General features: G+C 39.7%; 1 protein-coding gene across 1 annotated transcript in view; it reads left to right on the top strand.

Annotated features, from left to right (window-relative positions):
- The window catches only part of syngr3a (synaptogyrin 3a), a 103700-nt gene extending 88827 nt beyond the window's left edge, over positions 1-14873 (top strand). The window contains exon 4 of the mRNA XM_068055757.1: positions 7877-14873. Within this exon, the coding sequence (XP_067911858.1) occupies positions 7877-8068 (192 nt within the window). The 3' untranslated portion in view covers positions 8069-14873. The remainder of the gene's footprint in view (positions 1-7876) is intronic.
- Positions 14874-15085: the final 212 nt, after the last annotated feature.

Raw genomic sequence — 15085 nt, 5'->3', positions numbered from 1 at the left:
ACTATCCTTAACTTCCTGAGTGAGGCACGGATGGGTCTTTCTTGCTTTGTTGAACATTTTGAATTGTTTCTTTAAAGGTTTCCCACTGTTCATTTACTGCCATATCTTTTAGCTTTTTGTTTGTGATTGCAATATGTCACTTTCAAACTTAACATGCAATTCAATGGTATTATGATCACTATTTCCCAGTGGATCTTTTATTATGACATTACTAAGTAACCCCACTTTATTAAACAATACTAGATCTAAGATAGCTTTATCCCTAGTCAGTTCCACAATGTATTCTCCAAGAAACTGTCCTGAAAAAATTCTACAAACTCATTTTCTAGACCACTCTTGCCAATTTCATTGTCCCAGTCTATATGAAGCCACAATTATTACATTACCTTTGTTACAAGCTCCAATAATTTCTTCTTTAATGCTCTGTCCAACAGTTTAACTGTTTGGTGGGAGTAACTTTTAGGCCCTTTGTGTTTTCTGATTCTTGCTATTCTGAAATTCCACCAATACTGATTCTATTTCATGATCTTCTGAGGTCAGATCCTTTCTCACTAATGTCCTTATGTCATTCTTTATTATCAAGGCTACCCTTCCTCCTTTGCCATTCTGTCTGTCTTTCCAAAATATTGTGCACCCTGGAATATTTATTTCCCAACCTTGATCATCTTGTAACCATGTCTCTGTAATGGCAATTAGTTCTAAATCATTTACCTTATTTGTGCCACTAGTTCATCTATCATATTGCAGATGCTTTGCGCATTCAAATAAAGATCTGCCAATTTGATTCTCCCCATGTGATATCAAGAAACATCTGAAGGCACTGGATACTGCAAAGGCTATGGGTTCTGACGACAACCCGGCTTTAGTACTGAAGACTTGTACTGCAGAATTAGCAGCACCCCCAAGCCAAGCTATTCCAGTACAGCTACAAAACTGGCATCTACCTGACAATGTGGAAAATTGCCCAGGTATATCCTGTTCAAAAAAAACAGGACAAATCCAACCCAGCCAATTACTGCCCCATCTGTCTACTCTTGATCATCAGCAAAGTGATGGAAGGTATCATCAACAGTGCTATCATGCAGCACTTAAACAGCAACAAGCTGCTTGCTGCTCAGTTTGGGTTCTGCCAGGGCCACTCGGCTCCTGACCTTTAAAGAATTAAACTCGAGGTGAGGTGAGAGCACTTGTCTTTGTTATCAAGGCAACATTTGACCAAGTGTGGCATCAAGGAGTCCTAGCCAAATTGACATCAAATTGTGGTTGTTGGAGGTCAATCATCTCAGCCCCAGGACATTGCTGCAGGAATTCCGCAGGCAGTGTCCTTGGCCCATCGTCAGCTGCTTCATCAATGACCTTCCCTCCATCATAAGGTCAGGAATGGGGATGCTCACTGATGATTTTACGATGTTCAGTACCATTCGCAACTCCTCAGCTACTGAAGCAGTCCATGTCCATATGGAGCAAGACCTCGACGACATTCAGACTTGGGCTGATAAGTGGCATGTAACATTCGTGCCATACAAGTGCCAGGCAATGACCATCTCCAACAAGAAATAATCTAACCATCTCCTCTTGACAATGCAATGGCATCACCATTGCTGAATCCTCCACTATCAACATCCTGGGGGTTACCATTGACCAGAAACTGAACTGGACCAGCCATATAAAAACTGTGGCTACAAGAGCAGGTCAAAGGCTGGGAATTCTGTGGTGAGTAACTTACCTCCTGACTCCCCGAATCCTGTCCACCATCAACAAGGCACAAGTCAACAGTGTGATGAAATATGCTCCACTTGCCTGGATCAGTATGGCTCCAACAACACAGAAAGCTTGACATCACCCAGGGCAAAGCAGCCCGCCTGATTGACACCTCATCCACCACCTTAAACATTCACTCCCTCCACCTTCAACGTACAGTGGCAGCAGTGTGTACCATCTACAAGATGCACTGCAGCAACTCACCATGCCTGCCTTGACAGCACCTTCCAAACCCGTGACCTCTTCCACCTAGAAGGACAAGGACAGCATACACATGGGAACACCACCATCTGCAGGTTCTCCTCCTAGCCACACACCATCCTGACTTGGCAATATATTGCCATTCCTTCACTGTCGCTGGGTCAAAATCCTAAAACTTCCTAACAGCACTGTGGGTGTGCTTACACCAGATGGACTTCAGCATTTCAAGAGGGTAGCTCACCATCACCTTCTCAAGGGCAATTAGGGATGTGCAACAAATTCTGGCCTTGCCAGCGACATCCACATCCCATGAAAACAAACAAAAAAATCCTGTTCAAGCAGGTCCAAACTGTGAATGTCTACAGGCACTTCACCCATTGGGCATCACAGTCAAATACAGTTTTGCCTTGATCTGAAATCATTACTCATGCAATTTCCAACTGAGTAACTGGATAGCACAAGTCCCTCCCTAACTCAGGTTGCTGAAGCTGATTGCTGTGCTTTTTATTGTGGTCCAGACTAGGATGAGTCAACTTAGTGTAGGCTGGGAAACAAAACTGGGACTTTCCTAATGCTTGTAACTAAATATGACATTGGACAGTGCAAGCACTGACTGATTTACCAGAAGAGTTCATTGCAGAATACTTAATGCCATACCAATGGGCCTGGCCTAGACTCAGTATATTGTATAAAATGAATTAGATAAAGTTCAGCCCTTTAAAACTGACATATTCTCAGTCATTTTGCTTTGGAACAGAGTTCATATACAGAAGGTGAAATGCACAGCCATTCTGAAAACTGAAAAATGGAACATAAAGACCAAACTGAGGCTCCATGAACATTTGTGGCACGGAATCAGGCAGTCATAATAAACAAATCAGCTTATGTAATATCTGTATATGTTTAAAAAGAATTTATATTAACTGGAATTGCTATCTATCCTTCATCACATTTTGTTTTTTCAGGGTTACTTGACTCTCTTTGCCTTCAACAAATTTAAAAATATAGGATTTGTAGAAGATGTCCAAAAACTTGTACCCCAGCCTTCATCGTCTCCATAAGTATAGACCAGTCTTTGTGCCTGATAACAAACTGACTCACTCACTATCTCTGTCACCATTCAGTTTTAACATCATTAACAGAGGAGATAGTAATAACTAAATGATTAATAACTTCTTATTTCATTCAGTGCTCTAATGAGACCAGGTAATTTAGCTGTTCGGTGCATGATATCATGCCTAATACAGACACTTAAAATTAATTGTCTCTACAGCATGTTTTTAATTGCACTTTACAGTATGTCAACTTAATTTCCTGTGTGCAGAAACACAAAGTAAACCACATCAGGCTTTCAATGTATAGTTCGGAATTTGGAATTTATTTTAGTTTGTGAAAAAAATGAGAAAAATAATTATTTTCAAAGGAGTTTCATAGTTTTCTGTTAATAACACCCACAAAACTGGAACAATGTCAAGCACAATGGATGAAAATCTTCAGTGTAACTAAAATCACATATAATAGATTACAATAAGTTACATAAATTAGCTGGTTGGGTTGAGCAAATCACCTATTACCTTGTAATGAAATCTGAAATATTCAAATAACCATTTCCACTTTTTGCATTTTGCCAAAATGAAAAGTTGGTTGGTTCCTGGTTTCTAATTTTCAGCAGTTTGTTTTAAATAGTTGAAGCCTGAAACTGGAACAGTTTAGCTTAGGTTTGGTTCAGTACAGTTTTTCTTTATTCATTCATGGGGTGTGGGTGTCGCTGGTAAGGACAGCATTTATTGTCCATCCTTAATTGCCCTTGAGAAGGTGGTGGTGAGACGCCTTCTCAAACCACTACAGTCTATGTGATTTAGGTACACCCAGAGTGCGGTTAGAGAAGGAGTGCCAGGTTTTTTAACCCAGCGCAAATATAATTCCAAATCAGATCAGATTCCAACCAGATCTTGGAGGGGAACTTGGAGGTCGTGGTGTTCCCATGTGCCTGCTACCTTGTCCTGCTTAGGTTGTAGAAGTCATGGGGTTGGGAGGTGCTATCGAAGAAGCATTGGCAAGTGGCTCCAGAGCATCTTGTAGATGGTACAAACTGCAGCCACTGTGCATTGGTGGTGGAGGGAGTGAATGTTTAAGGTGGTATGGATGGGGTGCCAATCAAGGGGGCTGCTTTGTCTTGAATAGTGTCATGCTTCCTGAGTGTTGTTGGAGCTGCAGCCATCAAGGCAAGTGGAGCATATTCCATCACACTCCTGACTTGTGCCTTGTAGATGGTGAAGAGGCTTTGGGGAGCCAAAGTGAGTTACTCGCCACAGAATTCCCAGCCTCTGACCTGTACTTATAGTCACAGTATTTGTGACTGGCCCAGTTACGCTTCTGGTCAATGATGACCCCCAAGGATGTTGATTGTGGGGGGGTTCTGTGATGGTAATGCCAATAAATGTCAAGGAGAAGTGGTTAAATTGTCTCTTGTTGAAGATAGCCATTGTCCGGCACTTGTGTGGTGCGAATGTTACTTGCCACTTATCAGCCCAACCCTGAATATTATCCAGGGCTTCCTGCATGTGGGCAGGGACTGCTTCATTAGCTGAGGAGTTGTGAGTGGAACTGAACACTGCAATCATCGGTGAACATCCCCACTTTTGCCTTTATGGTGGAGGGATGGTCATTGATGAAGCAGCTGAAGATGGTTGGGCCTACGACACTACCTTAAGGAACTCCTGCAGTGATATCCTGGACCTGAGATGATTGGCCTCCAACAACCACAATCATCTTCCTTTCTTGCCAAGTATGACTCCAGCTAGTGGAGAGTTTCCCCCTGATTCCCATTGACTTCAATTTGACTAGGTCTTCTTGATGCCACACTCAGTCAAATACTGCCTTGATATCAAGGGCTGTCACTTACAGCTCACCTCTGGAATTTAGTTCTTTTGTCCATGTTTGGACAAAGGCTGTTTTCTGGTCTAGAGGTGAATGGTCCTGGCAGACCGCAAACTGAGCATCAGTGAGCAAGTTATTGGTGAATATGTGCTGCTTGATAGCACAGTCAATGACACCTTCCATCACTTTACTGATGATCAAGAGTAGACTGATGGGACGGTAATTGGCCAGATTGGACTTGTCCTGCTTTTTGTGTACAGGACATTCCTGGTTAGTTTTCCACTTTGCTGGGTAGATACCAGTCTTGTAGCAGTAACTGGAACAGCTTGGGTAGAGGTATGACTAGTTCTGGAGCACAGTTCTTCAGCATTGTAGCCAGGATGTTGTTAGGGCCCATAGCCTTTGCTGTATCTAGTGCGCTCAGCCATTTCTTGATATCACATGGAGTGAATCCAATTGGCTGAAGACTGGCATCTGTGATAGTGGAGACCTCAGGAGAGGCTGAGATTGATCATCCACTCAACATTTCTGGCTAAAGATGGTTGCCAAACCTTCAGCCTGCTCTTTTGCACTGATGTGATGGGCTCCCCCCGAACATTGAGGATGGGGATATTCATGGACCCTCCTCCTCCGGTTAGTTGTTTAATTGTCCACCACCATTCATGACTAGATGTGCCAGGACTGCAGAGCTTTGATCTTATTCATTAGTTGTGGGTTCACTTGGCTCTGCTGCTTCCGCCGTTTAGTTCTGTGTTGTAACTTCACTAGATTGCACCTCAATTTTAGGTATGCCTGCCATGATCTCCTACACTACCTATTGAGTCAGGATTGTTCCTGTGGCTTGATGCTAATGGTAGAGTGAGGGATATGCCAGGCCATGAGGCTACAGATTGTGATGGAACACATTGCTGCCACTACTGATTGCCCACAGAGCCTCATGAATGCCCGGTTTTGAGCTGCTAGATCTGTTCGGAATCTATCTCATTTAACATAGTGGTCTTGCCACACGACACAATGAAGGGTGTCCTCAGTATGAAGACAGACCTTTGTCTCCACAAGAACTGTGCTGTGGTCACTCCCACCAATACTATGGACAGATACATCTGTGACAGGTAGATTGGTGAGGATGAGGTCAGGTAGGTTTTGTCCCTCTTGTTGGTTCTCTCACTGCATGCCACAAGCCCAATCTGGTGCATATATCCTTCAGGACTTGGCCAGCTCAGTCAGTAGTGTTGCTACCGAGCCACTCTTGGTGATGGACATTGAGGTCCCTCACCCAGAGTACATTCTGTACCCTTGCTGTCTCTGTGCTTCTATGAAGTAGTGTTCAATGTGGAGGAGTGAACATAAGAACATGAGAAATAGGAGCAGGAGTAGGCTGTTTGACCCTTCGAGCCTGCTCCACCATTCAACAAGATCATCGCTGATGTTCTACCTTAACTCCAGTGTCCTGCACTATCCAAATATCTGTTAATTCCCTTAGTAACCAAAAGCCTATCAACCTCTGTCTTGAATATTCTGAACAACTGAGCATCCTCAGCTCTCTGGGTTAGAGAATTCCAAAGATTCACGACCCTTTGAGTGAAGTTCTCCTCATCCCAGTCCTAAATGGCCGATTGCTGTATCTGAGACTGTGATTCATCAGCTGAGGGAGAGCAGTAGGTGATAATCAGCAGGAGGTTTCCTTGTTCATGTTTAACCTGCTGCCATGGGACTTCATGGGTTCCAGAGTCAATGATGAGGTCTCCCAGGGTCACTCCCTCCCTCCAGTATACCACTGTGCTAACACCTCTGTTGGATTTGTCCTGGGCCAGGCCATAGTGAAGGATAGTAATGGAGGAGTCTGGGATGTTAGCTGTAAGGTATGATTTGGTGAGTATGACTATGTCAGTCTGTTGCTTGACTAGCCTGCGAGACACCTTTCCCAATTTTGGCACATGTTCCCAGATTTGAGCGAGGAGCACTTGGGGTCGACTGGGCTGGATGTGCCTTTTTCATGGATACAAAATAGTATGTATTTTAACTTAGTAATTTCTGCATGTCATCCATGAATGGTGTTGATCTGACCTGTCTTATCTAGCAATGGTGGAATGACAACTAATCAAATATCCCTCATGGAACAAATGTATTAATCTGGCAGTTTTTTTTTAATGTTTAAAAATTAGTTATTGTTAAATTCTCACTGTTTGAAAATTGTGGTTATTTGAATATTCCATATCCATGAGGTCATAGAACACATTTGGTAAACAATGCATTTTAATGGGGTACTAATAGGCTATGTCTTGGTCAGGAATAAAATATAACAAGAGCTTCCATATATGAGAAGAACTGAAATTTACTTGTGTTTGTGGATTATCAAATCTACCTGATTGCTCGATTTATTTTCAATGCAGGCGATGACCCATCTTCACATAAAATACAATTTTTTCTGCAATTCACTGTATATATAAAGAAATTGTCATGACTTGACTATCTTATCCATTAAAAAAATGACAGATCTTTACAAACCAACGTATCTTGAGTTCTGTGTTGTAAAATCGATGTATCCTCAGGTCGAGCAATATGTTCGAATTAAAATCGACTTGCACTAACGCAGCAATGAGTAAAAAACAATTCAACGATGTTCATTAGCATGTGAATGTAATATCTAATAGCAAACATCTTTCAGTGAATTTAGACAATAACCAAATCTTGAAACATAGATGATGAAAATAAATGACCAGTTTTTACTTCTAATGTTTATGAAATTATCCAAATCTCATTTGGATCACTGCATTGATATTGTGTATGATCTCACAATAATTGCTCATATAAATTAATCTATGTACACCCAAAACAAGATTGAATACCTAAAATAAAAACAGCTAAGGAATTGCTGAACACTATAATCTCCACAAGATCAGTGCCTGTGGAATAATGATGTACTGCAACATGCAATGGGACTTGACTAACGGAATCATTATGCCTGTTCATTTCTAGTTATAGTACACTAACAAGCATAACTAAGTCCTTACTTTAATTAATCTCATTAAAGGCTGGCCTAACCCTGAAGGCATGGCAAAGATACCGGCTGGGAGCTGACTCATCTCTCTTCTCCCAAGATCACATGGACACTGGTCATCCTCCATACAGTACTGGAATTGAGAACACAGAAACCTTTCAGAGCCCACCGTTTGCTGAAAACCTGGATACAAGCTCTGCAGGATATCAAATGCCCCCATATTAAAGACCAAAGGTCCTCCTCGTCATTTCCCTTTTGTTGGCCTAGATAGTTTTCTAATCCAGCCTATCAAAAATCAAATCTACTCAAAGCCTCTGTATTCTCCCAGCCCCTCTACATTGCTCAAGCTACTAGATGTAAAGTCAGTCAAAAAGTACTTCATCCAGATCGTCTGTGTGAGCTTAAAAAAAACTAACATTTTTCGGTACTTGCAGGCAATTTTCACAGAGATCAAGTAAAACTTTTCAATGGCTGAAAAATTTTGTAAGGAAGCATTGGAGATTTGATATTTGACTTATTAAAGTGAAACCTATGTGGGCCAATGGAAAAGGGATACCGTAATACAGATATTTTATCTGTGGTGCAGTGTAGTTCACTGGTTGGTTAGCTGCAAGAGTACTAAAAGTGCTGTCTAAGATCATTAGGCTTTTCATGTGCTAAACTGATGTTGGGTAACCTTTCTTTAGCTAATAGTGCAGTGTACTCACTATATTAGTGGTATTGTCATTCTTGTATTAATATGTAGTATGCAAGTTGGAAAGACAGCCTCTTCCAGCAACAAAGCATCTATTTAGTGTTTTTAGGAACTCTGTTCTATTTGTTTGGGATATCTGTGAACTCATGATTAACTGTTCTACATGATGTGCCAGGTTTTCTAGTCGTGTGTAACTGTATAAAGCTTTAACTTGTTGATGTTCAGAACTAAGTGGGGATGTGAATTTAGTCTGTATTCCTGCTTCAGTTTAATTGTATAGATGCAAAACATATAAACATGAATAGAACAACTTAGAAACAAGTCAGCTGAACATTTGAATTGGTACCATTGAAATATTTTAAAATACTGTTTTATACATGTGATTGCAGATGTCTAATGATATGAATGAATAGGATATTACTCAAAAGTAGTATTGGTTGTAACCTTAGTACAGCTTTGCTGTTTCTCGCTCTATAATCCATGGTTTATTGTGTGGCTTTTATATAGTAATCTCATTCTTATTGTAGGTTTGTTTATGGAATTGGACATAAGAAAACTTAGAATAAATTCTGAATAACATGAAGGGGGAAAATCACTGCACACCACAGAGGAGGGTCTTTTAAACTTTTCCAGCCTATGTGCACCAAAACTGTTTATTGAACCTACTGGTCCATGGCATCCAAGTATGCTTGATCAGAATGTAATTATGTACAAGTCAAAACAATCAAAAGCATCCCATATCTTTTTGCGCTGTATGTATTTGCTACCAGTCACTTAAGTCTAGACTTACTAATTGAACCTTAACCTTTTCACCAGCATAAAACCTTTGTATAAGTTTAACAAAATAGTGCCAGGGCAACAGGAAGTGCAATTCTGTATTATTTTCATTTTGTAGGCAATCAATTACATTTCACAGCCTTGTAAGATTAATAGATAGATTGATACAAAATTACTTTAAGAAACACTGACTATTATATGGGCTTTTGAACTTAATTTTGTACCACAAAGAGGTATGGCAACCATTTTTAACAATAGTTAAGTAAATATTTGGGCTGGTAAAGTGGAAATGGTTTAATCAGCTGGAGCATTTATGCAGAGATGAAATGGCTTGGAGTGGAAAGGGAGATGGATGACAATTACCATACACATTAGATAACTGTCTTGTATTTGAATTGACTAGTTCCTGGAATCCTACCTGACAATGTCTACTTAAATATTTGTACATTGCCATAAAGATTGCTTATCCAAACTGACCACATATCTAGGGAATATCTATGTCTGTTAGTAGAAGAGATATGTGGGTTCTTACTGTATTGTAAAATTTTTTCATGTAAAGAAATTAATATGTGTGCTACCTATTTTAACCAACTATCATACATTTCATGACTAGATTTATTACAGTTTCTAAATAACCCAATAAGAAAGACCTTTACAATGAATCACAAAACTGTTGGCAACTGACACAATATTAAAGCAGTTTTGTCCCTGAATCTTCATCCTTAAGGTTAATTTTGTTCTTGTGAAAGTTAATTTAACTGGGCTGAACTAACTAACTCAAAATCCATTCCCAGACATACTACAAAGTTTTTGTTCCGTTGATACAGTTCCTTTTATTTACTTTATCAAAGCCAAACTTAGTAAATATCCTCTGACTGCATTAATGTTTTACTAAGGGAAGAAAATCACCACTGAACTAGTGGATAAAGCTTAATGTTTTTGTGAAAATATTCTTAAGAACATGGTTTGCATGAATTGGTAGCTGTAGCTGTTAATACATGTATAGCCATAATGTCGGTTATCCATTAGAAGCTACAAAGTGGTGTATCACTCTCTCCAATGCCTGTAATCCAAATCCCAGAGGGAAATAAAATACAGGTAAAAAACAGCACTAATTTCAGGAAACATTCGAGGAGATTTCACCCAGACTCTATAAGGCATTCAAGTGAGCTTGAGGAGTAATTGGTTATGGATAACGCATCACCAACATACTTAAATGAAGCCATACCCTTTCCTATACAACACAGTTTGTTTTGGAACAGGGGATGTAGTAAAGCCTGAAAGCCCTTTTCCATCCTTCCCAATGATCACAGACTTCTTACCCCTGCTTCAGTGTGTAGTACCTTTCATTTTTCTTTAAGGCCAAAATTTTGTTCATCACTCTCTTAAAATTTAGACACCCTTTGCTTCCACTGCCCTCCTGCGTAAGCTTTTCCACATGTTTACCATTCACTGCATGAATAAGTTATATTTTAACTGTGTTTATACCTTATCTTAATTGTGCATTCACTTTTTCGCATCTAATTTGAATCCATGCCCCCCACATGGCAAGTTCAAGAGACAGTATGCTTCCCTGCAGGGAGGGAAGACCTTTATAAAAGTTGATGTGGCAGATTAGATTTGCAGTAAGCATCGATATTTTCCAGTAGCTGCTTCCACTCGTAAATTTACTAAACCTTCTATCTGATTATATACTGACAAATTAGAAAAACATGCAGCACTCTAGCAGTGATACCATTTATTGATGAATACCTTGTGTGAACACAAACTAAGTAGTTCTGCTTGACGTATAATGAGCAATTATGTGTAATTACATTTGATTTTTGTAGTTTCAGAAACTGGGGAAAAAATAGTCTCCAACAATAGTAGCGGATATGCTTATTCAAACAGAATGTTACTGACTGTGAAGTAAGCAGAAAGTTTAATAAGAAACCAATATAGAAACTGCTACTATATTAAACTATTTTAAGATTGCAGCTGGAAAATGCCAGTAACAATTTGTAAGGTTTTCTTTTAAACAAAGCAGCAAATTAGCATCATAGTGAGATTTTTTGCTTGCTGAAATGAATAGTGGTTATTATCATGCCACAGCATATATCCTTTAGTTTCATTACCTCACTTAAATGTGTGTTTTTTGCACTACTTTTTTTTCATTGATGGGATGTGGGCATCGCTGGCCAGGCCAGCATTTATTGCCCATCCCTAATTGCCCTTCAGAAGATGTGGTGAGCTGCCTTCTTGAACTGCTGCACTCCTTTGGGTGTAGGTACACCCAAAGTGCTGTTAGGAAGGGAGTCCAGGATTTTGACTCAGCGACAGGGAAGGAATGACAATATAGTTTCAAGTCAGGATGGTGTGGGGCTTGGAGGGGAACTTGCAGGTGGTGGTGCTCCCACTTTATTCACATATGTAGAGGTAGCAGTCTTTGTCAGTTGAACAACACAACCTGTGACTTAATGCCGTAAATTATGCTATTTGGTGTCCCAATCATCCTGTTGTGAGCTCACTCCAAAATTCCCTGGAACATAATCTGAAGATGCTGCAGCGAGTGTAATGGTAATTCAGGGACCTCAGAAGCAGCATAGTTAATGACTTATCTCATCTCTATCAATTAAGCAGATCAATATTGGCATGAGCCAAGTCATAGAATTTTGAATGTCAGATCCTCTGAATTTTGATCGCATACAGAAAATTAAGTTATGGAGGCACTCAGCTGCTATATTCAGTTTTCAGGAACATTCTAAGTTACAGATTTTTTTTTTAGCAATTTATTTAGAAGATAAGAGTAGTAATGACCAAAAAAGTCTCCAATTAAACAAAAAGGGAATGAAATTAGACATCGTTTGCCCATTTCTTGGATGTGAAGTGGGAACAAAAAAGGTCCAATTTCTGGCATTATGTCCCACACCTCAAGGATGTCTGAAATATGCCCAATAGCACATTGGTTCAGGCGATAGTCAGGCAACCATGTCAACTGCCATAAACAGGTATTAGGCTCTTTACATATACTAATGAGGCCCTAATACCTGTTTCAGGATTCCTTTCAAAATTGGTCAGAAACTGGGCAGAGCATGTTTTCCAATTCCTTCTATGGCCTAACCAGCTTCTCAAAAGGGATTGCTAGGGACCATTAACATAAACACAAGTTTTATTATTTTTAAATTAGCTTAATGTGGAGCCAGGATGAGCAGGGGTGCTCCTTCTGGCTCCATAGCATAAATATGGGCCACAGCCAGCCTATCATTGCCTCCCCCTCCCAGGACCTACCTGAGGAGCATTGTGGCAGTGCCACTGGCAAAATTGATACAGAGGAGGGTTTTGTGGGGTTTAACAAAGAATTAAAAATATCAAGAAAGAGCAGAGATATTATTTTACTTTAATCAATTATTTTTAACTTCATGTATTTAAATACATACACCTGCACCATAATTTTTCAGTCTTAAGTAGTTACAATGCCAGGAAATTTGCAGTCGCCACTGCCTTAACCAGGAGTGGCACTATGATCACTTTTGCCTGGTTTTTCCAAGGATATTAGTGGTTCGGTGCAAGATTCCTACGAAATTATGATGCAGCAAAATAGTGGCATAACTCACTTACGCCATAATTTCCTGGGACTTTTACAATGTGAAACAAAACCAAGGCCGAGAAATTCTGGGCCTTTTAATATGGCAAAATTAATTTGCTCCAGAGTCTGCCTACAAATGAAAATAAAACTGTGTTCTCAGGTTGGGCCACATTAGGGGAGATTCAGTTTGTCACAGTTAAACTGATTCACTGTAAAGATTAATTTGGCTTACCTACCTCCATTGACTCCCTGCTTCCAGGTATATTGAATTCAAAATCCTTATCCTTGCTTACAAATCCTTATCCTTGCTTACAAATCCTTCCACAAACTCTTTCCATTCCATCCCTGCAATCTTCTCCATTTTCTTTTTCAATTCTGACACGCTGGATGCTGCACTGTTCCTCTACCGCATAATCTGTGACAGATGACTGAACTCTGAAACACTCCCTAAGTTCCTCCTGTTTGCCATTTTCAGAAAACCCCTCTCAAACTCTAACTCCTTGATGCCTTTGGTCACTACCATAAATTTCCTACTGCTTCCCAGTGTCTTATTTTTCCCCATTCTGCTCCATCAAGCGCCTTTGAACATGTACTATAAGTGCTATATAAGAGAAAATTGTTGATGGCTACTTGAAGTTTCTTTTGCTTGTCTTTAAATTTCATGTAAGCAGTTTACAGTAGTGCCAAAAATAATCAATGCACCAACAGGCATCTTTGAGTGAACAAATTCTTGTGAGTAAAAATTCCGCTGTGTGTTACTCTTATCCCATGGACAGAGTCATTGCAGGATTGAGACTGCCCATTGGATAATTGTAACAAAAGGACAATTTTTTTCCTTGATGTCCTCTCATTTGTACAGTAGTGCTTCTTTAGGGATAATGTGTTTTTGTATTGCATTTTCTGAACTCTTTGTTATGTTTCTTAGGTAGATGACTGACACAGGTCATTAACCAAATATTGCTGCCAAACTCATACACTTGTCAGTATTTTACATCAGAGTCCACCTATGGATGAGTGCAAACTGTGTTAGTTTTTTATATCCTGCACAATTGCTTTTCAAACAGCAATAATGTACGAACAACTTTGTAGCTTCAGTTTTTACTTGTATTGGACCGTTCTCGTTCTTTTAAAAATTGTTTTGGGCAGCACAGTGGCGCAGTGGTTAGCACCGCAGCCTCACAGCTCCAGCGACCCGGGTTCAATTCTGGGTACTGCCTGTGTGGAGTTTGCAAGTTCTCCCTGTGTCTGCGTGGGTTTCCTCCGGATGCTCCAGTTTCCTCCCACAAGCCAAAAGACTTGCAGGTTGGTAGGTAAATCGGCCATTATAAATTGCCCTTAGTATAGGTAGGTGGTAGGGAAATATAGGGACAGGTGGAGATGTGGTAGGAATATGGGATTAGTGTAGGATTAGTATAAAATGGGTGGTTGATGGTCGGCACAGACTCGGTGGGCCGAAGGGCCTGTTTCAGTGCTGTATCTCTAAACTAAACTAAAAACTAAATTAAGGGTTTCTATTTTCAAAGGATCAAACTGAACTTACAATCTTGCAAAGTACCATCAGTCTAATTAAACATCTGTTGAAATTGTGTGTTAAATATTCCCACTGAGAATTCAGTTTAAAAAATTTTAAATTGTGGTCTATTTGTTAAAGCACAGCTAAATAGTCATTTCATAAGTGGAAGAAATATGTTAAACAATGAAAACACAAAAGGCGATTCCAATGAGGTAAAATGGTGCACTTTGTAGTAAATCCATCTTCAGTAACGTTCAGTCATTAAAGTATGGTACGGTAACAGTGGTGTTTATACTGTGTTAAAATAATGTATAAAATGAGTGATATATGGGAAAAAAGTATAAAAATTTAAAAGTGAATCTACCGTATTTACATCTTTGTTTATTTGTTCTTAAAGAACAATGCTTTGTTATTGTGATTGTCAGTAACCTTGTGCCTGTGTACAATAAATTCTCAATAAAGATGTGTAAGTGCACATAAACTATGGATGTTGGCCTCCATTTATTGTAGATTGCTTGTGATATTCCTAATGTATAGTCTCTAGTTTGAAGCATGGTTATAATTAGCTGCTAACCTAGCGCATCCCTTTGAGTTCACAGCTCCAAATAGGCAAATCCATGTAGTTGTAGTTACTTATAACCTCCTGAAATCAATGAGAGGACCATTGGAACTGTATGTAAATTTCAGGCTCCA

This window comes from Heterodontus francisci, chromosome 24 (genome assembly GCF_036365525.1).
Source record: "Heterodontus francisci isolate sHetFra1 chromosome 24, sHetFra1.hap1, whole genome shotgun sequence".
In the NCBI taxonomy this organism is placed as follows: Eukaryota; Metazoa; Chordata; class Chondrichthyes; order Heterodontiformes; family Heterodontidae; genus Heterodontus; species Heterodontus francisci.
Note: the sequence above shows the minus strand (reverse complement) of the source record. Positions and strands in the feature narration are given on the sequence as shown.